The sequence below is a fragment of the Engraulis encrasicolus genome, chromosome 3 (assembly GCF_034702125.1).
Source record: "Engraulis encrasicolus isolate BLACKSEA-1 chromosome 3, IST_EnEncr_1.0, whole genome shotgun sequence".
Classification (NCBI taxonomy): Eukaryota; Metazoa; Chordata; class Actinopteri; order Clupeiformes; family Engraulidae; genus Engraulis; species Engraulis encrasicolus.
In genome coordinates this window covers 42564892-42591753 of record NC_085859.1, presented here as the reverse complement: position 1 = coordinate 42591753, position 26862 = coordinate 42564892, and the positions used below count along the sequence as shown (strand labels likewise).

At 43.4% G+C, this 26862-nt stretch overlaps 3 protein-coding genes across 3 annotated transcripts; 1 reads left to right on the top strand and 2 right to left on the bottom strand.

The window, feature by feature from the left end:
• The first annotated feature begins 1340 nt into the window (after positions 1–1340).
• Positions 1341–6784, top strand: ankrd34bb (ankyrin repeat domain 34Bb). Its single transcript, XM_063194019.1, has 9 exons — positions 1341–1552; positions 1736–1937; positions 2421–2715; positions 2984–3100; positions 3867–4073; positions 5135–5218; positions 5264–5427; positions 5831–6112; positions 6443–6784. Exons 1-9 carry the CDS (start codon positions 1341–1343, stop codon positions 6782–6784), a joined length of 1905 nt encoding a protein of 634 aa, XP_063050089.1.
• Positions 6785–9379: 2595 nt separating this feature from the next.
• Positions 9380–18954, bottom strand: fam151b (family with sequence similarity 151 member B). The gene is made up of 6 exons (XM_063195462.1): positions 18676–18954; positions 16664–16789; positions 13609–13768; positions 12988–13205; positions 12286–12421; positions 9380–11509 (listed from the first exon to the last, which is right to left on the bottom strand). Exons 1-6 carry the CDS (start codon positions 18788–18790, stop codon positions 11359–11361), a joined length of 906 nt encoding a protein of 301 aa, XP_063051532.1. The 5' UTR covers positions 18791–18954; the 3' UTR covers positions 9380–11358.
• An 80-nt stretch (positions 18955–19034) lies between these two features.
• Positions 19035–26613, bottom strand: ccdc125 (coiled-coil domain containing 125). The gene is made up of 12 exons (XM_063195461.1): positions 26187–26613; positions 25607–25960; positions 23986–24029; positions 23680–23766; positions 23173–23250; positions 22869–22954; positions 22636–22718; positions 22108–22220; positions 21531–21638; positions 20276–20423; positions 19892–20007; positions 19035–19478 (listed from the first exon to the last, which is right to left on the bottom strand). Exons 2-12 carry the CDS (start codon positions 25932–25934, stop codon positions 19191–19193), a joined length of 1479 nt encoding a protein of 492 aa, XP_063051531.1. The 5' UTR covers positions 25935–25960; positions 26187–26613; the 3' UTR covers positions 19035–19190.
• Between the last annotated feature and the right edge of the window lie 249 nt (positions 26614–26862).

Below are 26862 nucleotides of genomic sequence, written 5' to 3'. Positions count from 1 at the left end.
ATCATGTCAGCAAGAAATAAAATCATTCTGTAGATATAGCCAGTTGGTTCACATCATTAATCGGGTAGGTCTAATGCCACTGCGCCAGCGAATAACTCCACCAGCACTACTCCAAAGACCCCGCGTGGGCAACCTCACCGGAAACAGATAAGTAGGCCTACACGGATTACACAGAATGTAGCAGGTCAACAATGAGCCGCTCCCATAGAGATGACGAGCCGATTCTTAGGAACGAGAACCCCGTGAGTGAATTGCATGACTAAAATAGAGGGCGAACGTCGACTCTAGTAGCTACACATAACGCACCGTGACGCATAACACATTGCCACCACGCCACGAAGGCTACAGACCAGTGCACGAGCGATCAGTCAAACGACAACCATAAGAGTCAGTTATGAATATATCTAGGTCGGCAAGGAGGACGCAACGCGACTAGTAAGTCGTTACAGGGAGCACTCCACAGTTTAACTTAAGCAGTCAGAGGGGAGAAAAAACAGCGGCAACGGGAAACGAGACAAAGAAGAAGAAAGTAAACGCGTGACTATAAACTGAGAACCTATAGCCAAGGTTGATGAAAGCAATACATATTAAGCTACGATGAGAGGCAAGCCTCGCTTACTTACGCACATGTGACCACAGAAAGCAGCGCTGCCAACCTTCCTAAAACTACTATCCCTGCGGGCGTCCGAACCAGAAGTCGACGTGATAGTATGACAGAGCGCTTAGTGATAGAGAGAAAAACGTAGCACCAGCAAAACCCCTGAAGTGTAATAAAGACGCCGAAGCCAGCTGCCCAGACATGGCGAGATCCTAAAACTGAATCGAAATGAAAGTAGTCTCGAGGACAAGCGAAACGTACGGGAGCCTTCTATTAAGGGCGTGAGTGGAGAGGTGGGAGATGTGACAGCACGATAATGCTCCTGAAACTACGAGAAAGAAACATTTAACTGCAGTAAACTAAGTTTTGGCGCGCGCAGATTTCGGACCGGCCATGCCTAAAGCCAGCAAGAAAGGAGAGTTTAGACACGTCGCTATAAAGGCGATGGCAGCCGCTGATTGGCTCTGGGAAATGCACAGGTGCTCTGAGTCTCCCTGGCAGAACTAACGCAGGCTACATGTCATTTGGAATATGTAGCACTGTTGTGAATCCAGGATGCCCATCACTTTATTTTACAATGTATTTGGTTTTATTCCACTGACTTATATACTGGACTGCGTAGTTCGATAGAACTCCATTCAACGGTTTTGAAATAAATCGAACGTACACAGTCCAGTATATAAGTCGGTGTTTTATTCTTTAATGGTTGATTTCCTAACATTGCAATATTGATCGTGCAGACATGGACGACTCCCCTCCTGAGGTGCCGGTGTGCACAGACGGGAACTCGTTACTGAAGGCCGTCTACCTGAGCCGCCTGCGACTAACGAGGCTGCTGCTGGAGGGCGGGGCCTACATTAACGAGAGTAACGAGCGAGGGGAGACACCCCTCATGGTGGCCTGTCGTACCCACCATGCGGACACGCAGAGCGTTCCCAAACCCAAGATGGTCAAGTGAGGTCCACCTTTTCTGTCTTACAATTGATTTTGGTTTTTCTTTTTTGAGTGATGAAATTTCTTACATGAAAGAATTTCAGAGTATATATTTGTGATGATTTAGCTGTTATGCCCCCCCCCCCCTCTAATTGAGGTCTAGTAGTTATGCAGCCACAATCTTTACTCTATATTTTTTTTCAGGTACCTACTGGAGAGTGGGGCTGACCCCAACATCCAAGACAAGACCGGGAAGACAGCCCTGATGCACGCCTGCACAGAGCGGGCAGGAGTGGAGGTACTGTCCCTGCTGCTCTCCAGCGGTGCGGACCCCAGCTTGGAGGACCGCTCCGGCTCATCCGCACTGGTTCACGCCGTCCACTCCGGCGACAAGGACGCGCTAAGGGTGTGGTGGTGGTGTTTTTTTTTTACATATCACTATTATTATAACCCTGACCCAAACGTCTGACCTGGGAAACGCTGGAAAACCAAATAACTAGATAAAAATAAATAAGTCTGCTTCAACCAGGGTTTTTCTTCTCCCACTTATTTTTATTATTTCGGCTTCTTTTCATTTTGGGTGAAAACCCTTCTTCAGATGTGATATACATATCAACCTTGGTCAATAATTAATATAAAACCACATAATTGTCATTAAAATATTACCAACGTAGCATTAATATAACTGTAATTGTAAATCCATTTTAATTTGTCTTACTTATATACCAATATACTCACAAAAGATGACATTTCAACCGAAAGACACCGAACATTCCCTCAGGACCCTCAGGATCATGTAAAATTGTAAAGAGATAGTACATTTCATCTTAATTTATGCAATTATAATATTAATGTAAACAAATATATGGTGAAAACAAATCCCCAACAGGTGCTCCTGGACGCCTGCAAAGCCAAGGGCAAGGAGGTCATCATCATCACCACAGACAAGCTGCCGTCCGGACGACAGATGACCAAACAGTACCTGAACGTCCCGCCGCCACCCGACCTGGATGAGCGCCTGCACTGTACCCCTCCTGGGGGCGCTGGTGCCGGCGGGGCCTGTTGCATGTCACCCTCGGAGATCCAGCTGTGCACCCCTCCACACCATGCAGGGAACAGCAGTGGCTGTAGCTCTATACAGAGAGGGGAGCTCTCCCAGGGCCATGTGTCCTCCACTGCCACTGGTACTGTTTTATTTGGGGGGGGGGGTTATGGTTTTTTGGGGGGGCTTTTGTGCTTTATTTGAGGCAGGATAGTGACAGAGGGACAGGAAACAAGTGAGGAGAGAGATCTCGACCACCACCATGATGTGTGCTATATGTTTACTGAAATGTGCAATAATGCTTATTAGGTCTTTGTATATATTTTGTATTTGTGTATTTATGTAAGTTGTCGGACACCGTAATTTCCCTCTGGAATGATAAAAGTACTCTACTCTACTCTACCACCCAGCCAACTCCATGCAGGCCCCAGCAGGAGGACCATCCAGGCTTCTTCACCTGCAGAGGCTCCACTCAGAGCCGTGGCTGAAGATCCCTCCAGCCCTGCTGCTGCTTCAGCAGAACAAAGGTTTTGCGCTCTCCTTTCCCGTTCAATGTCTACATGTGTCAATGTGTGTAATGCAGGAAGGGACTGGGGGAGAAATAGGGCTCGGGTACTTTTGGCTTAAAGGGGCCCCTCATAATTAACGATGCAGTGCTGACTCACCGGTAGGCCCTGCACCTTTGTGCGCCCCTATTTTCAGTTGCACAATGTAAGAATGTGGAGGTTCCTCAAAGAGCCTTCAGTTGGATAGCGGTGGAACCTATACGTTCTTTTTTTTCCCAAAGATATTTTTCGGGCTTTTAGGGCCAATCACTCCCTTCAAAACCTGCCCACCAAAATGTCTGTGCATGCCAGTGCTTGTATAGTGTCATCGTTACTTATTTATTCATTCATTTTTTCTTATGTGCCTGTAATGTTCTGTCCATTTTATAGTGAGGTTTCCTGAGTGCTGCAAGGACAAATTCCCCTGAGATCAATAAGGGCTTCATTGAAATGCCATCCAACAAGCGAACATTCCAACTGTTGAAGCACTGTTGAGCTGCATGTTGAATGCATTGTGCTACAGAGTTTATTTATTTATTTATTTATTTGTCTTAAATGTTCAAAGTTGTGTTCTGACTTCCTGAGTGGATGCAAGACAAATTTCTTTCTTTCTTTCTTTCTTACTAATATACAGTATATTCATTCACCTGTCCATTCATTCATTCATTCATTCATTCATTCAATCATTTATTTATCTATTTATTCTTATTTATTCATCTACTCCATCCATCCATCCATCCATTTGCAGGTGGTGGCGGCGCCTCCTCCTCCCTGACTGAAGAGGAGCTGCAGGACATCACTCCTGAGGAGGAGCTCACCTTCAGGCTCAATGGCCGCTTCTCCTCCAGGAGGACGCTCGCCACCTCCCGCCACCACAGCATCGACGTCAAGGACGCCACCGGCCTGCTGCGCGCCCTGGAGGAGGCCAGCAAGGGGGAGCAGGAGCAGGGAGGAGGTGAGGAGTAGGAGGAGGTGGGGCTGTAGGGAGGTCTACAGTCAATCCGGAAAGTATTCACAGCGCTTCACTTTTTTCACATTTTATTATCTTTTATATTAGCCTTATTCCAAGTACTACAAATGAATCTCTGTTGTCAAAATCCTACACAAATTATTCCATTTTGACCATGTGAAAATCAAGTTTTCTTGACAGTTTTGAAAATGTATAAAAATAAAAAACAAAGAAATCATATTTACAAAAGTATTCACAGCCTTTACTTAATACTTTGTAGACCCACCTTTGGCAGCAACTACATTCATTTTTTCATTTCGAAATGAAAAGGGATTAAAAGGGAGGTCATCGGTGTGTGTTTCAACCTTTCGGTACATTGAAATTGTACATATTGAGTCTGCACCTGGCTAAAATAGATGGGTGTGATTTTTTAATGAAATCCTATGGAGAGTATCTTGATCTGCTTCTGTAGTCACAGCGCATGTTGACATGCATGCTTCTTAAGTTGTAATTCAGATTTCCAATGTTGACGCCATCCATACATTGCCAAACAATGTCAGTCCCACAACCATGCTTGACTAGCCAGATGATGCACTTTTTGTGTAAAACTCAATTGTTTGCCACCACACATGCTTGACGCCATCTAAAGCAAATTTGTTTATCTTGGTCTCAAGAGAGATGAACAGACCAAGGATATGGATCACTGGAACCATGTCGTGTGGTCTGATGAGACCAAGATAAACAAATTGGCTTTAGATGGTGTTAAGCATGTGTGGTGGTAAACAAGTGAATTTTACCAAAAAAGTGCATCATCTGCATCACCGGATTGACTGTATATGAAGGTCTTGGCTTTCCTATGCCTCCTACACCGCCCTCCCCCACCCCCAACAATCAACTTCTCTGCTGTAGCTAGGACAATTACTGCACTGAGTGACTCTTAATATGTGAATGTTTACTATATGTGAAATAATCTATATGTATGTATGTAATCTGTATGTATGTATTATTCATAAATGTTACTCTACTCTACTGTCTCCTAGGTCTTAGTGGAGGTGGTGGTGGTGGAGCAAGGGCCTTACTGAGCCGGAAAATGTCCTACGACAGCGCGTCACCGTCTCTACTGCAGTGTTTCTCATCGCACCATAACCTCAGTCGGGAGGGCGGTGCTGCATCTGCGGTGGCGGCGGCAGCGTTAGGCGTCAGGAGCGCAGCGGACAGAGTAGTACCAGAGAGCCTCCCGAACCTGGCCGTGTCCAGTCTGCGGAACATCGTCCGTCGGCGGAATATCGGAATGGACCACTACAGCTCGGACTCCCAGCTGCCCCAGTTCGACAGACGGAGCAACACAGATGAGGAACAGGTCATTATTCTTGTCATTCTTATCACTAAATGATTAATTGCTATTCAAATTACTATTTTATTTATTAGTAGTAGTAGTATTACACATTGTACCAGTGGATGGAAAGAGGGTGGTGAGTTAGTGCATGGTTAAAGTGTCCTCGTGTGAGCTATTTAACTGTACATTTCTCTTGGGACTGTACCCTGTACTTATAGTAACTGTTGCTTTAGATTAAAGTATATGCGAAGTGTAATGTAATGCAACCTCAAATCCCATCTCTACACTGAGGCCTATGGTCTCTATCCCCTACCCCCTCCCCTCTCTCTCCAACCCCCAGCCCCATCCCCTGTCCCCTCTTTGTAAAGCAACCATGGGTTCCATGAAAGGCATTATCGTACTACTATACTCTATTTAATTCTACTAGGCACGATCAGGGGTCTCATCATCATCATCATCATCATCATCTGGGCCGGAGAAGCACAGGACGCTGGTCTCCAGCCGCTCCTCCACGCTGCCGTGTGGCTCCAGGGAGTCGCTGCAGCTGGAGGCTCTGCCGCCCCAGCGGAGGGGCCACTCGTCGGGCATGCTGGAGCGCCGGGGGTCCGGGGCTCTACTCCTGGACCACATCGCCCAGACCAGGCCCGGGTACCTGCCACCCCTCAACCCGCACGCGCCCATACCCGACATCAAGGTCATCACTGTTACATACATTTAGCTATATATGGTTAGTTTATGTGTAACCAGTGCTTGAAGTGTGGGGGGGGGACCACCTCTTCATTTTCATCATTAGAGTTCCTGCACTAATCTTGTGCACCGCATTTTCACGTAATTCACTTCGTTTTGGATGATATAATCGGACAGTTAGGGTTCCTGCACTTCTTTTTTTCCACTTCAAGCACTGTGTGTAACTAGCTGTGTAATGTCTTGTGGGCAATGTCTTTTTGTATTTACAGTATGTATGTGTGTATGCTACTTGACACCTTAATTTCCCCCTGGGATCAATAAATGATACTCTACTCTACTCTACTCTACCAAGGTCAACCCCACCACTATCACCACTGCTGTCGCTGCTGCATCAGCCCACAGCAGCACCGCTGCACCAGCAGCGGCTAACACATCAGGACCAGGGGCCCTCAGTGGATCATGCAAACTCCTGGGCACTGCAGCTGCTGCTGCTAACACCGGCACTGGTGGGGTCACGGTTCACCCAGCGGAAGCACCACCACCACCACCGACACTTGCGTCCAGGCCATTCCTGCCGTTCGCCCCGAATCTGCCCCGCGACGAGAAGGCCAAGCGGGCACTACTGAGGCGGCACTCCATGCAGACGGAGCAGATCAAGCAGCTGGCCAACTTTGAGGAGATCTTTGGCCAGTGAGGGAAATTGAAACACGTTGAGGCATGTTGCTAAGTATTTATCGAAACAGAATTGCACCGAATCAAGCGGCTGGCTAAATTTGAGCTCTTTGTCCGCTGAGACACATTGAGGCATATGCCTGTTGTCTATGGGTGAAAAAAACCCTGGATTGATCGCAAATGCACATAAGAATCTGTAGTTAACCCTGTCAGTGCTGTCACTGTATCGCAGAATATCTGCGCGGAGTCAGTGTACTGGCACGGAGCTTCTGAAAAGTCCCATTTAAAGACAGACACAAATGTAATTGGCAACACTGGTGGCACCATGCAGATGGTACAGATCAACAGCTGGCCAATTGCAAGGAGATTGGGCAGACATATAGATCTACTGTCAGAAATGTATCGTGGAGGCCAAGCAGGTTCACTCGCCAGAGATAAATACCTTCTGATTCTCACGTCAGAATTAGGTCTGAAGAAGTCTGAGAGGAACAGACGAAATGTCTTCAGGCAGAGGTGTAGGTTTGGCCTGGAAAGTTGGTGGGGACATTAATATGGATAATTGTCCGGTATGCTATTTTTGTATTATGTTTGTGGGAAAGTGATGGGACAAGCTAGGTTGATCTCAAACGTGGTATGGACAAATAAATGACACCCATGTCATCACGCTCCAAAAGGAAGTCCAGTACAACTGAACTCTTTTGACAGATGATCTGGATGAATGAGAATCGTCATAGACACGTAATGGCAGAGAACTGAACAGGACAAAGCAGCTGGGTTACTTCAAGGAGATTATTGGCCAGTGAGGGGACCTGAGTCATATGCTGTAAAACCTGGACTGGTCACAAATGGATCAAACTTTGAGGAGCTCCTGGGCCAACTTTGAAGCCTAGGCATGCTGTTAACATAGGCGGTTTTTGCATTGAGCAAGGTTGGGCAATTGCCCAGGGCCTTGTCCAGTCAGGGGCCTCGCTGTGACATTACGGTATTCGTTTTCCTGCATTTATAGATCATCGAATGTTATGGGGGGCCCTCAAAATTGTTCTTTGCCCAGGGCCTCAGATTTCCTAAAACCGTTACTGGCTGTTAATGGGTGGAAAAAAAGGGAGACAAGAAACAGGTATTGACGAAGGATTGCACAAGAATTTATCAAGAAAATATTGTTGTGGCTTAATTAGTGGTGGTAAGGTTGGTTTGGGGATTAAGGAGTTGCAGGTTTGTTTTGAATACCATACCAGGAGGAGGAATGAGATACAGTAGGTGAGGGAGTGAAGGACTAGTGAGATTCTGCATTGTCATGCAGGGCTGAAGAGCCCTTTACCTTTAAGAGGGTGGGTTTTTGAACATTCTATAAAAAGAATGTATTCTATAACAAAGCAAAATTCTAAAATTCCAAATTGTATAATAATGGTGCCCAGAATTCTATAGAACTTTCACTGTCCGAACGGTACACTCTTAAAGGTTAACAGACTTTTAACTTTCCGTCGCTCCAGGGGGGTTGCTGGAGTCACATAAAATGACTGAATTACTTTGGACGAAAGTGTCAGTGTCAGTTTAATTCTACGTAGAAAATAAAACACGCATTTTCTGACATAGATGTCTCTCGGTAATAACAATAAGCTGCAAATATTTTTTAAAGAGGTGCAAGAGAGGCATAAGGAGCACTGGATTCAGAATTTAAGTTTAAAACAAAAAAAAGCCTGTTCATGAAGAACCTGATAATGCAGAATGCAGAATGGAGCTTAATGCTGACTAAACATTAGGCCTAGAAGTTGAACGTATACAAAAAAATAATACCTGTTACATAGACAATACATTTTAGGTGATGTGTTTTTGTTCAAAAATTCTCATAATTCATAATGCGAGTTCATCCTCTACCTGTATTTATGAAAGCCTCTGCGTGGCCTGCGTGGCCACAGACTTTGGCTGCTTGTTTAACTGGTTTACTCTACCTGTCAAACGCATACCGACCAAACGCTTGTGCAGATATAGTAAGAAAAACCTGCTTATACTTGCTGAACTGTGCAGATTTCTCTGCTGCAAGCTGCTTGTTTTAAAACGCAACATCCAACAGTACACATCGCCTTATCGACACGCAATTGCTTATGTGGATGAATACCCTCAGCAACAACGGGTAATGTCGTGTAACTTGTTCATGTTCAGCACATGTACTGTACATGGTCAGTGTTGTAGATTTCAGAAGCTGGTTGTGTAGTATGTAGTAAATTGTTCCAATGGCAATCACTGTGGCAATGAATTTGTTCCAGAGCATCAGCGGTTATAAGTCTGCTGTTGACTCTATTTTGCATTGTGTATTTCAGTTGTGATACATGTACACACAGATGCCAACAGGGTGGGACAAAGGGGTCACTTGTTCTGGGCCCAGGAAGAGAGGGGGCCCAGAACTGGGTTCTCATTACGTTGTATGTATTGGGCGAGGGAACATTTTAGATGACTTTGTCCTGGGCCCGGCCAAAGCTGTCAGCGTGTACATATTGCTGTTTTCTTCTTCCGAGAGGCAAATAAAAAACATTCTGAGAACTATATTTTTTATATTATACTAGCACAGCAACATGGTTTAAAACAATAATCAATTCATTGAAACCCCATGACAAAATGATATTTAACAAGAATATATTTCATTTTAATATTATACCATTGCTGCACTTCACAGAAACAGAGAAAGGACAAAAAAAACCATCCAACATGACAAATAATCTGCTTCAACTTTGCAAAGCACTGAATAAAGCACAACACCTCAAAGTCTACAATCTGTGCATGTCCCTCTTTGTAAGTCACTTAAAAGCATCCGCTTAAAAAGTGTAAAGTAATATGTCTGTTGCTTGTGTTACTTGATTACTTTGGTTGGTAAGAACATAAATACCCACAATTAAATAAAAAAGACCAGTGTCATTACAAAGCACACAGATATCTCCTCTCTGTGCTGCTGCTGTTCACAGGTTTTCTGTCACACGCTTTGAAAACGGCCCCCAATGGTTCACACTGGATACATGTACGCACAGCTAAAATAATTGACTAATACAAACAAAATATATAGATAAATGATCAATATGTCCACAGAGCCATAATGCCTTCCTGGTGTCAGTGATAAAGTGTAATAAATGCAAGCGAATTGGTAAAGCAATTCATTCTCATGGGGGCAAGCGAGAAAGTTAAAATGCAAATAAGCTGAAAAACTCCAATGCAGGGGTGTGTTTCTCCAAACCTTAATTGCTAGCCAGTTAGCAGCTTGGGTAGTTGCAAATGGGAAATTGCATTGCAAACAGCAAAGTAGTTGATGTAGTTAGCAACTACTTATAGTTTCGAGAAATCCACTCCAAATGAGCTGTCTGAAACACTGAATGCCACCACGAAACACTGGATGAAACACTGGATGCCACCACGCTTTGTTCTATCCGCTTCCATGTGGTACAGCAGTAGTTCCAAAACCTTTTCAGTGGGGACCCTCTTTTTGACTTCAGAAATTTTTCGTGAACCCCCACACACCCACCACCATAGTCTTTAGCTAGGCCATGTCCTCCTAGTGACGCAACATCTTCTGTGTTGCTTCTAGTCAGGCCAAGAGCAATGTAATTATCGTTTCTGATCTCCCAAAAAATCAGGAACTCCACCCACTTTGTCAGGAACCAATCAACCAGTAAAAAACCAAGGGAGGCCAGTCCACAGTGCTGTTTGGGAAACGTTGATTGTTATGCTCTTGGTCAGACCAAGTCTCGAAGAGATTTGAAAGTCGATGAAAATCAGGCTACATAGTATTAGCCTAGCAATGGATTTCTGGCAATATTATCAGAGAAACTATTAATGGACAATCTAGCAATATTAATGGGAAATCAAAAAGCATTTTTTGTCCACTAATATTGATATAAGATTTTCCATTAATAGTTTGTCCGCTAATATTGCTAGAAATACACAGGACAGCAAATACATCTATTGACCATACAAGTGAATACAGTTATTGATCAATTCATGGAATTATCTGACCTGTTAAGTTGTGGATTTCGGTTTTCTTTTTTTTCTTTTTTAAAGCAATGTTTTTATCCACGCCCACCCCCCTAGGTGTCCCGACCTCAGTTTTGCGAACCACTGTGGTACAGTATATTCACGGCAGAGAGGATAGAACTTGAGAGGGGTATACTAAGAAGCTGGTTCAGGAGTAAACCATGTTAAGTTAAGAGGTAAATCATCTAAATAGAAGATGCTGGAGTGCTCATTTTCTTAAGAGTGATTCAGTGATCTCACAGTAGTTCAGGGTAAACCAGGTTAAGTTAAGAGGTAAATCATCTAATAGAAGAGCCTGGAAAATGAGGACTATACATGGGTTCTATACATGGGTTCTAAATTTTTGTTTTCTCCTGGCTGCGCGACAAGCTGCGCACAACTCAACCTCTGATTGTTGGAAACCGCTGTCGGTCAAAAAATTAGCTCACGTGGTTGGCTGTCAGTGTCTTGCCCCTCCTCACAACATTGTGTTTATAAACACGGTAAACCCATGTATTAGATGATTTACCTCCTAAATTAACCTGGATTACTCCTGAACTAGCTTTGTCGTATTATATCCCCCAGGGTGCAGGAGGCGGCTCAGGAGAAGCCTGGTAGGCCCTTGAAGTGCTCCATCTGGGAGTCTGCGAGGTCGTAGTAGACTCTGCTGTGGCTTAGGTTCTGCCTGTAGGGCATCAGGTCCTCCACAGCCAGGGTGTCGCTCAGGCTCGTCCACACCGTTAGACTGTACCTGGATTCAGTTAACGACAATGGACAGACACCGTGAAAATATGCGCACACACACACACACACACACACACACACACACACACACATGTATGTATGCATGAAGATGCAGATATGTGCACACACACATACACTGGTGTAAGGACACACAAGGCATGTTTATACACACACACGCACACACGCACACACACACACACACACACACACACACACACACACACACACACACACACAAACAAGCATGTTTACACACACACACACACACACACACACACACACACACACACACACACACACACACACACACACACACACACACACACACACAAACAAGCATGCTTACACACACACACACACACACACACACACACACACACACACACACACACACACACACACACACACACACACACACACACACACACACACACACACACACACACACGCACACACGCACACACGATTTACGAAAATAAGTTTTACAGTTTACCGATTGCTGAGTGAGGGCAGATCGGCCCTACAAAGGCAAAGTGCAGTAACCACAGTACATATTTGGGTTAGACTGAAAATGATCTTCATAACTCCTCCTTTATCTTGTGACAAAGCCTTATGGTCCAAATGTGTTCCATTTTAAAGATATTGCTATGTCAAATTTCCAGGAACTACAATATCCAACCTTATACCAATACTTTAAGGCCCTCAGTTTCGCTGTTGGCATAGTTACTGCACTTTGCCTTTGTAGGGTAGATATGTATGCAAGATGTAATGCAATATTTGTACCTGTCAGACTGCTGCAGGAGCCACTGTAGCTGTTCAAGGGACTGGGGCATGAGGGAGGCTCTGACGGGGAAGGTGACCGGCTCCACCAGGGGTCTGCACACATTCGCCATCTCACGAACCATATCCCAGCTGTAGCCTACAAAACATCAACAATCAAGAAAATGTACTTTGTATTAGTGTTTGTGAAATGACTTCAAATCTAGACAATACAATCATATATGATATCTATTATTCGAAGATATGTTTTATGTTTTTTGTGTCTTTATTGATTATGGGAGAGTAGAGATTGGCAAAAAAAATCAGTGGGACAGAGAGATGGGGGCTGGGATATGACCCAGGTCAGGCTTGAATCTGGGCCCCCAAGGGCATACAAGCCCAAATATTGGGAGTTTAGCGCCCTGTGCCACAGAACCCCCGATAATATATATATTTAAACAAATTAGCCATAAGCAATGATCAACACTGATACTAATGAATGTTCTCAGGAAAATACAGGTTACAAAACCCAATAACAAATGAGGAAGCAACTGGGCAAATTGATCTGTTTGTTGAAAAAAATGTTGATTATATTTATGCTTTTAGTCAGCTTCTGATGTCTAAAATAGGCCATATAAATTAATTACACTTAAAACAACTTCATTAAATCAATTAAATCAACCAATCAATCACCTCTATCTTCAGCATGCACTTAAAGGTCCTCACCTGGGTTGTCGCCGTCAGCCTTCCACCCGGTGGTCCAGCCCAGGGAGAGCACTGTGTTTCGGGCACTGGCCCCCACTGCCTCCAGGAAGCCCTGGGGCTCCAGCGGGGTGGCTTGGCCCCCGGGGCCCGGCAGGATGTCCGCATTGATCCACACGGGGCCACGTAGGTCACTGCGAACCTGCTCCAACAGAGCCATGGACGGGGCCACAGCCTGCAAGCTGGGGGAAAGAACATGCAATGTAGTGTAGAATAGAATAGAATAGAATAGAACAGAACAGAACAGAATAGAATAGAATAAAATAGAATAGAATCCCATATAGTCACATACTTTGTTGTACTGAGGAGCGAGATGGTTTAATCTCCTTCTGTACAGTAGTGCTGAATAGTTCTCATTGTGCATATGAACAGTGATAGTATGAACAATGCGAGCTATATACAGCATATGTACACGCAAATAGAAGTAAGTTATGTAACCCAATGAAGGTCATTCAGTGTCAATTAAACAAACGGTCATACACTTATGTTGACCAAGTTTTCCTTTGTTTCCCAGGTCAAAGTATTAATTAATGAAATTAATAAATAAATAAATAATAACAAAAAAAAACACATGTGTTGGTCTACCTTTTGAAGTCAAGCTTTATTCCTTTGTCAGATGCCGCCACCTCCTTCAGCCACTCCTGTAGTGTGATGTCACTGTCGTTGTGAGGAGGGTGGGCCATGATTGGTTCAACAGGATCCCGTCCTCGGAGGAGGATGTCAGCTTCAATCATATGGGCGGAGCCTGCGTGAAAAACAACAGTCATCCAAGTTAATAAGAATTTGTTGTAAGCAACTAGAACTCTTGTTGGATCTTCACCAGGGGCTCTCTCTCTCTCTCACACACACACACAGTGTGAACATGCTGCATTCCTGTTGCATTCCCGTTCACTTCACATTGGATTAGATCACTTCCTGCTGCACTGATCTGTGGTCTTTCCTTGCCATGCTGGACATTTCGTGTTGCAAAGTGGTATGGTTATATTATATGGTTTTAACTTTGTAATAACATACTAATAACATACTTCTACTTTATAAAGCTCGTTGTGTTGGGAATTATATTTTTTTAGTAGAGTTCGCACATGCCTCAGACAATGAAGTAGCTACAACTACAGTTGCAGAAAATCCACAGTAAACCAAACGGTTTGAAATCCATTAGGCCATTAATTGGCTGCTGCACCTGCATGAAACACCCATGTTGGTGTGTGGTCCTAGCATTACAGGCCCACAATATATTGGGTTTTTAAATGTTAATTTCCTAAATGTATCCTGCCCATTCACATTTTGGTCTTATTCATTAATATTGTTCATAATTTGGTCTTCTTCCTTAATATTGTTACAGGGTACAGCTGTATGTATGAAGGGTGGAGATTCTCGTGAGAGGATTTCTTTTGGGACTCCTGGGTGTACCCTCTCAAGACGGTTATGTTTGACTTATGATTCAGACTTTGAGTTGATTTCTGTTTTGTCATATGTCCCTAAGTTTGTGTAAAATCAAGAGTTGGGGCCTAACAATATGTATTACCAGCATTGCTTTTGGATTGGACATGTACACTTCTCATACATGAAAAACTAATGTTAATTTGATTCATTACGATTATTATGAGTATTAATTTGACGATTATTCATCCTGACATCCCTCAAAGCAAGTAATAGCACTGACCTGTTGAAGGCTAATGGATGAATTGACAGCACAAAGAGATATGTCAGAGAAATTTATTAAATGATAAAAAATACATTGTTAAAAAGGCACTGTATATAAAAAAAACACAAAGAACATTCATGTCATGGATGAAAAAAAACTTTTCAGTCAGTTTCAACCAGGATTTTTTGCTCCCACTTTTTTTTTCGGTGACGTTTCAGGTAAACACCCTTCTTCAGCAGACGAGTGTTTACCCGCAACGTCAAGAAAAAAAATCCTGGTTGAAGCGATCATTTCCTCTTTTTATCTGGTCATTTGCTTCTCCTGCTCCCAGGTCAGACGTTTGGATGTGCAGACTTTAACCTACTCTTTGCAAAAACTTCATCACTACATCTCTGCAACGCCTTCCTTCCGCCTCCTCTGTTTCGTCAGCTGCAGACGGTGGCTGAGTCTCTCGGTCATACTGCAGAGCAGCCTCCACCTCCGCCTCTGGCAGAGGCTCCTCCTGCAGCTCACAGTAATTATGAAGCACAAAGCAAGCATAGATCACAAAGTGAAGGTCGCTAAGCTTAATGTCCATGGGCTTCCTTAGAATGGCAAACCGTGCCTTCAGGCGGCCTAAAGCACATTCGATGACCGAGTGAGCCTTGCAAAGCGATTGTCCGTAATTTTGTTCTTCAGGGGTGTCTCCGCCATTGGGATATTCCTTCATTAGGAAAGGCGTCAGGGGATATGCTGCATCACCAACAATGAACACGGGCACAGCGTCTTCCCCCTTCACCAACTCCTTTGGACAGGGTGGTATTGTTCCATCTCGCAGTTCGCTGCACAACCCAGAGTTGGCAAAAATGTGTGCGTCAGGCGCACTGCCCGGCCATTTGACCAAGACGTCGATGAAGCAGTACTTGTAGTCGCACAGTGCTTGCACATTCAGAGAATGCCCCCCATTACTGTTCAGGAATGCATTGTAGTTGTTGCTAGCACTGGGTCGTTTCACCTTGATGTGCGTGCAGTCAATTGCACCCAGACATTGGGGCATACCGTGACTCTTGTAGAAGTTGCGGACGAGCTCTCGTACCCTGGGTTCGGTCTTTGGTGCGGCGATGTACTCTTGAGCCAAGTTGGCGCATATTGCCTTGCACACTCGCATGATGATGACAGAGACGCTTGACTTGGAAAGCCCAAAAGCGTTGCCAGTTGCAGCACTTCTCCGTCCGCCACACAAGTAGTGTAAGGTGCACGCAACCTTGGTGAGAACATCTATGGGCTCTCGCATATTTGTTGCCGTCCCTTGCAGCTGCGGACGCAGCCGTTCGGAGAGGCTTATCAGCGCCGATCTGGACATTCTGAAGTTTTCACACCATTCATCAGCTGCAACCTTTTGGTCCACAAAGTTGGCCCACCAGGCACGGCTTCTTCCCGGTCTGACCCAGAAGCGGCGCAGCCTCAGCCTGCGCGGCGGAGGTAGCATGGAATTCATACTGCAGATGGCTTGGAGAATCTCTCTCCGCCTCCTCATGTATGCCCGAGCAGCTCTATGAATTGCGTCCGTGAGCTGCACTAACTGCAGTAGGAGAGCGAGCAAGTGCACCAATTGTTGCTCCTGGTTTTCCATGGCGTATTTTGCACAGCAGCTAACAAGAAGCGATGTTTTAGCTGAACTGAATCATGCACGCCCACATGCACAACTCAGGCAATCAGGGGGTGTTCCCTGGCAGTCACGTGGTCCAATAAGGATGGCAACTACAGCTCTGCTGCTCCGTTTCCTTGTTTTGCATCATTTACTCAGTGCCGAATCAGATCCGTGTTCAAATGAGTTCGTAGAAGGCAGCGTTACCCCACGGTTCTGTCTTTGGAGCAGTTTTCCACCGTTGTAATGTAAAAAGACCACTTTCTTTCCGTAGCGAAACCGATGCCAACATTCACGCCGTAGTGTAAACGGAACCTTGGCCTGTGGGGAACACTAGAGGTGTAATCTAGGTCCTACAGGAGACTCACTTTGGAGGGCCTCGTTGATCTTGGCTCTGCTGTTGGCTGCATGATACCACTGAATCGCGGCAGCATCCTTCCCCTCAATCTGACCCTTCTTCAGGAAGTGGTCTAGTGTTTGGTCAGTCATGGCACCTGATAATGAAAAAAATGGATATAGCAAAATTACTCACAGATATAATTAGGTATAGGTTAAGGTAGAGTACAAACTTTTTTCAGTAGTTTATTTCTAGAATTTATGCTGCCCATTCCCAAAAGTTATCTTTTCATTAGAGCCCTAATATTTCCCACCACAATTAATTCCTAGTATTCATTATGACTAAAATTGACATTTCATATAAACTTACTGCATGAGAAGGTAGATCTTCCCCACCAGGCATTTTGAATTACCAATCATAGAAATCTTGGCTGCAAAACTTACTTTACTTTATTCAAACCAATACATAATTCCTTGTAAATATTCATAAAAAAGCACATTTGTGGATAGGCAGCATTGTGAATGGGTCATTTCATTGGGTGAAATCAGACACTTTGGGACCCGACCGACCCGGATTTCAATCATACTCGGTGTGCCTTTTTAGTAGCAAGGTAGCACCCCAGAACTGAATTGGTTTGAATCTGACACTAATATTGAAACTGATTGATTGATTATCTCTTTAAAGTATGGTAAAGGGAAGATGTTACAGGTACACAGAGAAGGAGTGTTCAAAGATTCACAGATCATCATTTGGTGTGTATAAATGGACATCTGCCTTAGTTTCTGAAACCTGGGACCATGGACACTGACCATTTTTGTTTTGTTTTGTCATGTGATGCTACTATGGTATTACCATATTATTAGTAAGTGGTCTGTATGATGCCATATTTGTGAGTCAAATTCTCTCTGAAATGAATAACAAACCAAACACCAGCATTTGAGGTGTTGCTCATAACATTGCCGGCTACGTTTGGACAAGGAACTGGCCATTTTAAAATATAGGTTTTTTGGATGTTTAATTTTTCAATTGATCATAATTCATATTCTGAGAGTTGTTGTATTCCAAGCTGATTGTGTAATATGTAGAGCCAGAAAAGAGCTTTCAAACAACACCACAGGCATCTTTTTGTGACTAACACTGACTGATATAGGCTAGGCCTATTCAAGGCTGAATGTAGCCTATAGTGTCCTACCCTCACATGTGAACCGTTCCTAGTCTGTTTCTCCCTTAAAGGGACACTGTGTGAGATGAATACTTACCACCACCATCAAATTCTAAGTATTATATTCATTATGACTGGAAAAATGGCATTTTTTATACATGAAAAAGGGGATCTTCTCCATGGTCCGCCATTTTGAATAGCCATTTTAGCTGCAAAAATGACTGTACTTGGACCATACTAGAAAATATTTGTTAATTACTTAGTACACTTCCATGTAAAGATCAAATTTGGTAATAGGCAGCCCGTTTTCAATGAGCAGCATAGTTGCAGTACCTTTTTTGACCATTTCCTGCACAGTGTCCCTTTAATATTAGTGTCAGATTCAAACCAATGCAGTTCTGGAGTGCTACCTTGCTACTAAAAAGGCACACCAAGTATGATTGAAATCCGGGTCGGCCGGGTCCCAAAGTGTCACGTGAAATGACCCGATTGTTAATTTACTCTACCCACCCTCATCCCAAACACACACCAAATATGAACCAGTACATTTACCTTTACAATGGCAGTGCACAAAAAACAGGACACGGCAGATTAAAAATTCATTTGATCAGGTTGCACGTTATGCAATATAGATGAGCAGAACACACGCAGGCAGGCAAGGCACCACGCATTTATCAACTGGATACACAGTATCGAGATTTGATTGAAATAAAGGAACTGAAACTACAAAACATGAAGAACAATGAAACTGTGATTTAAAGAAAATTGGTTATCAGTGGCAGACCAACTTGAAGTTTGAATGTTGTGACAAAGTTCAGTCTCTCTGCTTCAGTGTTGACAGATAGCTGTAGCAGTAAATAAATACGATCGTGTAGTCTTACCTGGGGATACGGTCGCATCATCGGGTTTTAGGTGTCGTGTAATCCATATCGTAAAACAAACAAATGCAATAAACGGATAAATCAGCAACCGACGTGGTCTTAATCGGCTCCTCATCAGAGCCAAACTTTCTGCGTATGATCATTTGAAAACAAATCCACCCAATATTCTCTTTTCCTGTACCTCGTTGCGCACTTCCTGAACAATGCATTATGGGAATTGGAGTAGCTTAGAGTGCACCACTGATGAGGCCTTCCTCATATCAACACTCCATAATCACATCCACTGTAGCACAAAAAACACAAATGAGTACTACATGGTACACTTGATGGCATCCTCACAATAACTTTTCCTCAAAACGTTTCAAATTAAATATATATTTTTATTTATAATATGAGAACAGAGAGAACATTATTAAAGATAATTTTACAAAAAATGTACAAAACTCTATTCTGCCCTTGATTTATTGCACATCCTCTAAATTTACTATTGTACAGTTTATACATTTTATATGCCATCAACTTTTGTGATTTGTCTCTTGGACGTCATCAAACTCGGGGCTGAGGGAGCTGTGGTTCTCAGTCGAGTGTTGGCATCCACAGTCCCCTTTAGAGTCCCCGGCGCCGGCCATGTCACCCTCTGCTGCTGCCACTGGGCCATTGTCACTAGTTTTGGAGTCCCTTTGGAGGCTGTTTCCTCCTCCTTCCTCTTGAGTGTGCAGACGTTTCTCGAGGTCCTCTGTGTTGCGCGCCAACATGTAACTCACTTTCCTCTGGTGGGCCAGGGCCTCTTCCTTATCGCTTAGCTGGAATGAGAAGCGCACAGTAGGAGAAACAACGTAAGAGCTGTGTTGCACAGCGTCTGCTGATGTCGCGTAACTTTTGGGATTATATTACGAGTTAAAATGTTTTGAATCTTTCAAACATTATGAGCAATCATGAGCAAGCATGTTGAAAAATAATAAAACAAAATAAATCTCTGTGCAATCTCTGAAAATGCTCCCAAACTCGAAATCCTGTCTATTGGTGTTTTGTGGCATTATCTATTGTGTCAGCGACTGGTGGTCACAGACTCACCTGTTGTGCCACTAATCTACGGAAAGACCGGCAACAACCAATCAAAGTCTAATTAAAAAAATAAATCCTCATGGCAGGATTATATATTTTGTACCAGTGGAAAAGCTTTGGCTAATAACAGAAGAAAGAGTAAAATACAAACCAGATCGAGTAGCATATGTAGTGTTTCATATGGGTCTTTTGAGATCGTCCCCTCCATAGTCGGAAGAAGGCCTTTTAACCGTTCTCCAAAGCTTGCCGAGCCTGGTTTGTGTTTCCCTAACAGAGGAGAATGAACCAACAAATAAATGTTGTAAGATGTTGAGTTGAACCATGCTTTATTTTTGACCTCAGATAGAGTTAAAATAAAGCTTCTGCATGCTCAGTTTAACAGGCCCATTTTGGGTTTTTACTACCGAGTACCCCTCCCTACACGCGCGCGCACACACGCACACGCACACATGTACACGCGCACACACGCACACACGCACACACGTACACACGCACACACTACATAAATATACTGTACAATAGGCCTGTAACTAACCCCTGTGTTTCTTGAGAGCCTTGTACGTGTCTGTCTCCGCCAGGTGGAGAACGTGCTCGCTGCCTCTCCTCAGCTGCTGTTCGAAGGCTATCCTGAAGGCATCGGCCATCACAAACGCCTCCTCCATCTTCCTCCTCTGAGTCTTCAGCTGTTGAAACAAACAGAGATATTAGATGTATTGTTTAAGATTCATCATGTCTAACTAGGGATGCAAACGATTAATCGATTAATTGACTTTAATTGATTAAAGCATTAATCGATTAAAAAACATTAATCGCAATGAATCGGCAATTCAACTGACAAGAGACCGAGGTGAAATGGGCATGTGAAGAGTGTGTGTGAAGAGGGGTGTGAATAGTGAGAATATTTAAAACACCTTTGGATTAAATAATTTAAATAGAACTTTTTTTTCGAGAAACATTGAGATTTCGATGGAAAAAAGCAGCTTATCAATTAATCGTAAGTCGATTGATAAGGCAATCAACTAACGATTAATTAATTAATCAATAATTTGCATCCCTATGTCTAACTGTTTCAATAACACTTAAAATTTTCATTTACTTCAGACATGTCTGATGTAAAAGAAAATCTTGAGTGTTATTTAAACAGACATGTTTGTGCAACTTCTGGGGCCTATACTAAGAGGCTGGTTCAAGACTAAACCAGGTTAAGTTAAGAGGTAAGTCATCTAATAGAAGAGCCTCATTTTCTTAAGAAATTATGTATTTATGAATGACAATAAAGAACAGTCTTATATTAACCATTTCATGTGATCACTTTGACAATTTGGTCTAGTTTGTTTGGTAGAATTTAGTCAGGGACCATGTGCAAAGTACATTAATTACAAAGTTAAGAGAGGGCCTGCACCAGGTTATATGTTAGAGGCTAGTTTCCATCTGCAGTCCCTGGGAAGGAAATTTGGGTGGTCGCCATATGAACACTACCTGCAATGTACTGTAGAGTGGTACTTCAAACACTTTAGGTTCCCAGTTTAGGATAAATTAAGGAAATCAAGCAATCAATTAATTAATTACTCTATCAACCTGCCAGGCAGTCAGTCTGAATGTCTGTCTGTCTATACATTTTAAATTCTTGTTTTCCCCTGACTGCGCGAAACTAACTGCGCACAAGTCAACCTCTGATTGTTGGAAACCGCTGTCGGTCAAAAGATTATCTCAAGGGTTTGGCTGCCAGTGTCTTGCCCCCTTCTCACAACATCATGTTTATAAACACTGTGAACCCATGTATTGCTCACCTCCTGTTTCAGTTGTAAGACCTGTTTCCGGCTGGCAGCTGCACTCTTGGCACATTGGCAGGGCTCACTCTCACTAGAGGGGCACTGGCACGCCCCATAGACAGCCAGCTACAGGACACATATGGACAAAAACATATGATAGATTCTGGCACAGCGGCACAGCCAAGGAACAGCACGCTGTGGAAACCGCATGTAGGCTACACATGCGTATTCATAAATCGAGCAATGGAACACACACACATGTACACAAATTATAGACACAGCAAACAAAGAGATTCGTTGTAAAATTACCTAAGTTTCTTTTTTCTTTTTTTTTGCATTTTATCATTGGAAATTACATGATGTCTACAATCTGAAACAATTCTTGTCATTCAAGTATTTTGAGAACACAAGAGCATGGAATGCCCTATACAAAAAATGTCAATTTCCCAAAATTGGATACAGGTCATTTGGCAACAAAGCTCTTCAAACCAAATGGGCGAATTGCATAGTAAGACAAGGTCTGTTGTAGCCAACATGTATGTTGTACAGTATGTTACGTCATATGGGATGTCATGTGTTACGTTATGTGACTGACCTCCAGCACTGAGCCATCTCTGGCCTGGTTCGTGGGCGGCTGTGTCCCCTGGAAGTCACTCCTCTCCTGGGCACTCAGCATGGCCAGCAGCTCCAGGCATCGCTGGTTCAAAGCTATACGGTAGTGCATATGTGTATGGCTGAAATATTTTTTTTTCTTTTTTTGGGCTCAGACATCAAATGGATTAACAGCATCTAATGCCCAAAAATGGATTTGTAATTGGTCTTTGATATGCTGCAATGAATATGCTTCTTAGATAGTCCACTAAAAACAAAAAACAAACAAACAAACAAAAAATCCATAGAATAGTGGCACTGGCTGTCGTTGCACCGTCCTGATGTGTGCTGCTGAAACACCACTAACCCATATGCTAATTTGGGTCATTTTGCCACATTGTTATACACATTATTACTCCATAGAGAGTGCAATTTGCAACAGGGGAGTGGGATTTCATAGCGACAGAGCTGGCATTTTGGACAAATGCAGGACAGATTCGCGCATATGTTTATGGTTCTCTGGTGAACTTACCGGAGTTCTCGGTCCTAAGTGTGTGTGTCTCCTTTGTTCTTTCCTCAAGGCTTTCACTCAAGGCTTGATTCTCTGAACATACCCTTAAACACCACAAACACCACAACAAAGGTGATGAACAAGCACATGAACAATCTATGCAAGTTTAATTAAAACACAACAGCCATTCAGATATTGAAATAATCAAATATGAATCAAAGCATACAGTATTATACAAGTATTCATTCACGCACCTTTCATACTTTTCCTCCCAGGTTTGTTCCTGGTTCTTAAAGCTGACCTGATTGAAGTTTATCTCCCACTGTAATGCATTGACATCCTAACAGATGACATGAGTGGGAATACAGTGAAGAGATTGGCAAAAACATACCTGTACTTAGTGTTGGACATATACGTAGGAGTGGGGAAGTTAATTTTATTCCAGGTATTTTAAATCAGATTTCTGGCATATTAATGTAAAATATAAATACAAATACAGTATAAATATAAAAGCATACTAAAATGATGCTTTAAACTATGTCACAGATGTACACATACTTTTTCCAAGGCCTTGGTCCTTTCCTCACTCTTTTGAAGTAAAACCTCTTTGTGAGTAGTTGCTTTGTCCAAGATTGCCTGTAGATATGACTTTTGAATGATTAAACAGTACTTGAAATGCGATAATAGTATACGTCTCAAGAGAATGATCGCAATGTGCAACAACAATGCACAGTAAATAACAATCAGTAATATAATCAGTACCCCTAAGATTGGGAAATGACCCAGGCCGGTCCTGAACCTGGGGGCCCATGGGCAATGCTCATCCCCAAGTACACCAGCGCGCTGCACTACAGCACCGCCACCCCAGTCATTTCACCTGGACCAGGCTACCTAGTCTCTGAGCAGGGCGGGACTAATGCACAGGCTAGATATGGCTGCAGCCAAGGGGCCAGTTTGTGTCAGTTTGTCTGACTTCAGCCCTGGAATCTGTGTGGCCGTACATAAAGCCACCCTTGAATAAAACATTGTAATATAATTGTAAAGATGCAATATCAAAAGACTTACATGCCCCTGGAGAATTTTCAAAGCTTCGTGCTTCCCTTCCAGGCGACGGTGTGTCACCTCCAGTTCTGAGCGCAACAGCTCCACCTCCTGAAAGTACATGGGATGACAACTTGATATTTTCATAATTATTGAAGGCTACCACTCGGAAATAAAAATGCCATATTGGGGGAATAGTTCATGTGAATAACACCATTGTTTGCACTGACATTTATCAACTTCAGCAGGTTAACAGAAAGTGGTTGATAGAAAAAAAATGTGCTGAAGGTAAAATCAACCTGCCATGTGTTAGGTCTAGTCTCTGCTCACCTCTGTGACCTCCTGTAGATTCCTCTGCAGCTCCTCATAGCTTTCTGGGTGGATAAGAAGAATAAGAAAGATCAGGCATATTCAACTAGCGGCCTGTGGGCCAGATGCGGCCCATTTCAAATGTTTCCTGCGGCCCAGCCAATGACTTAAAATGTTACGTAGTACAATGTTTTTTTCTCCCTGTTTTGTGATTTTCATTGGCCCCTGAAAACGCAGTGATTTCTCCCTTCGGCCATCCAGGTAGTTTGGTATTTGTACTGAAGTTAAATAGTACTGGCCTATATCAGCATCATGCCATGTTTCACAGTGCTGGGGAAATCCACCAGGATGTTTAATTTTGATGGCCCACAACACTTCCTGAACCTGCTTGTAAACAATGTTGCCCAGTTAAATGCAGTTTATTTAGACCCCAGCAATTGGACCCAAGTGAAACGGCCATTGATGTTCCTTATTCAATGTATAACATAGAATTCAGCAACTCTTGATACAATTCTTGATTAGAAAAGAATTTTGGTCCATAACTATAAAATTGCTGAAAGGCTTTCCCAGATTTGCATTCCACTGTAAGCATATGCTACATTTGGCACAAGGATCACATACTGAGTAAATGTTAAAGGGACACTGTGCAAGATTTTTAGCTGTTTATTTCCAAAATCCATGCTGCTCATTCACTAATATTACCTTTTTCATGAATACGTATACCACCAGCATCAAATTCTAAGTATTCATTATGACTGGAAAAATTGCACTTTTCATACATGAAAAGGGGGATCTTCTCCATGATCCGCCATTTTGAATTTCCAAAAATAGCCATTTTTAGCTGCAAAAATGACTGTACTTGGACCATACTAGAAAATATTTGTTTAATACTTAGTAAACTTTCATGTAAAGACCGAATTTGGAAATAGACAGCCCAATTTCAATAAGCAGCATAGTTGTAGTACCTTTTTTGACCATTTCCTGCACAGTGTCCCTTTAAATCCAGTACTTTATTGGTCTTTCTGCACCACCGCACTGCTTGATAACAGTAATTCACAGTATGACATGACGCAGGGCCTGAGCGGAAGATGTTGGTAATTTCTCTCCAGTGCCACACACGCCAAAGTAAACACTTCTCTACCAGTGAGCAAACACACTCCGGTTCATGGCAGGACACACACTGGTATTGACATGGATGTCGACATGGATGCACAACAATAAATGTAAAAACATGTTTTACTAGGCCTATAACTATATTTAGTTGCTTGGTGGGTTTAGTATTGAGCAAATATCCACCAACATGAACAACAGGATGTACTGTACATGTTCTGTACTATACAGGAGTTACAGTACTAGAAGTACTGTAAAAGAATGTAGTAACATTTGTTTGTGTATTAATGGGGAACAAAGCAAGCCAGATCTTGGTTAAAAGGTGCAGTGAGTGGACCGTGTGGGCATGTACAGGGGCGTAGCAGCGGCAAATTTTGAGCCTTATGTACATTCAGCTCCAATGGGCCCGTCCTCTCAGCCATAGTGTAGATCTTCATAAATCGGACTGTATGTGGGCCCCCTATATACAAGGGGCCCTGGTGACTCAGCCACACTTTACACCCCTTAACGACACCCCTGGGCATGTACTTACCCAATCCCCTCTCCTTGCAGGAGAGCTGTCCTCCATACAACTCTTGTCTTGAAGTACTGCACACCTCACTGGATGTCCCAAAGGAGAAGTTCTCCTTGCCTGCACCTCCTCCAACACTGTGCCTCTTAGGAGACTGCACAGTTGGAGAAGTTGGAGAAAGCAGCTCCTGGAAGTCCCCCTGGCTCCTGCTCCGAGCTTGGTGCTTCATCTCGTGGTTCAGCTCCTTGGGTTTTGTTTTTGTTCCATCGCCCAGATCTCCTTCTGTCATGTCATCCTCTTCGCTTGTGCTTGCAGTGGCGCAGGCTGCCTGGTCTTTGCTCACTGGCATCCCAGAGATGATGGACACATGAGCTACTAATAATTAAAACAAGGATGGATGATGGAAGGTTTACTATTGTTAAATGCACACTGTGAAGCAGTCCTTCACAACAAATTGCCTCTTGTTGCAATATGGAACGCCCAGATCAGCTGTCATTGCTAAACACTTCACATTGGATATATAATAAAAGTGGAAGTGTTAACATATGTTTGAAATTGAGCAAGTGGTGCAAGTGCAAGATGTAACTCCCTATAACTGCACCTTGTTGTTTTAGGATCTTGGGCTTGGAGCCACTCTCTCCTCAAGCGTGGGGAGGAGTCATCTTGCTCAGAGCACAATAGTCAGACAAAAAGACAAAAGCTACAGTTGGACTACGGTCTTTATCTTTCCATCCCTGCCCTGGCCACTCCGATGAGTGTTGCCGCAAACTCCAAAACCCTTGCCGCAGGTGCCGTCGTTCTCTCCTTCATCCGCGATGTGCGACAGGGTCAGCTCTTTTCCTGTTTCTAGTACTACGACTCGTCATTGCGCGCGCCTTTACCTGCCGTCATTACAATCGCGAGAGTGGCAAAAGTAAACATTTCTTGACGGTTGACGTTAGTCCATACCAGAGGGGCTAAAAAGTTAGATTCGGGGGATTGTCTTCCTTCCGCGGCGACAGCTCCACTGGCGAACAGGATGTGCGGCTTTGTGATTACGCACGCGCTTTTGGGAACGCCCTCCATGGGTCATAACTTCTACAACTCAGTGTCTATGACGACGAGCACTGCCACTTGCATGCCATTTCACCGAAAGAAAGAAAGAAAGAAAGAAAGAAAGAAAGAAAGAAAGAAAGAAAGAAAGAAAGAAAGAAAGAAAGAAAAAGAAAATAACCTTCCAGTTCTAACTAACATTTTAGTGTTCACCAAACTTAGTGAACCACTGCCGAAGAACAAAA

Coding starts and splice junctions, on each gene's coding strand:
- ccdc125 (XM_063195461.1), bottom strand. CDS start 25,934: ATGCCAGTGAGCAAAGACCAGGCAGCCTGCGCCACTGCAAGCACAAGC. Junction 22,719..22,868: donor TGGGAGGAAAAGTATGAAAG/GTGCGTGAATGA, acceptor GTGGTGTTTAAG/GGTATGTTCAGAGAATCAAG. Junction 20,008..20,275: donor GGCTCTCAAGAAACACAGGG/GTTAGTTACAGG, acceptor CTCCTCTGTTAG/GGAAACACAAACCAGGCTCG.
- ankrd34bb (XM_063194019.1), top strand. CDS start 1,341: ATGGACGACTCCCCTCCTGAGGTGCCGGTGTGCACAGACGGGAACTCG. Junction 1,553..1,735: donor CCCAAACCCAAGATGGTCAA/GTGAGGTCCACC, acceptor ATTTTTTTTCAG/GTACCTACTGGAGAGTGGGG. Junction 5,219..5,263: donor CTCATCGCACCATAACCTCA/GTCGGGAGGGCG, acceptor CGGCAGCGTTAG/GCGTCAGGAGCGCAGCGGAC.
- fam151b (XM_063195462.1), bottom strand. CDS start 18,790: ATGAGGAGCCGATTAAGACCACGTCGGTTGCTGATTTATCCGTTTATT. Junction 13,769..16,663: donor GATCAACGAGGCCCTCCAAA/GTGAGTCTCCTG, acceptor TTTTTCACGCAG/GCTCCGCCCATATGATTGAA. Junction 13,206..13,608: donor ATAAAGCTTGACTTCAAAAG/GTAGACCAACAC, acceptor TCTTTCCCCCAG/CTTGCAGGCTGTGGCCCCGT.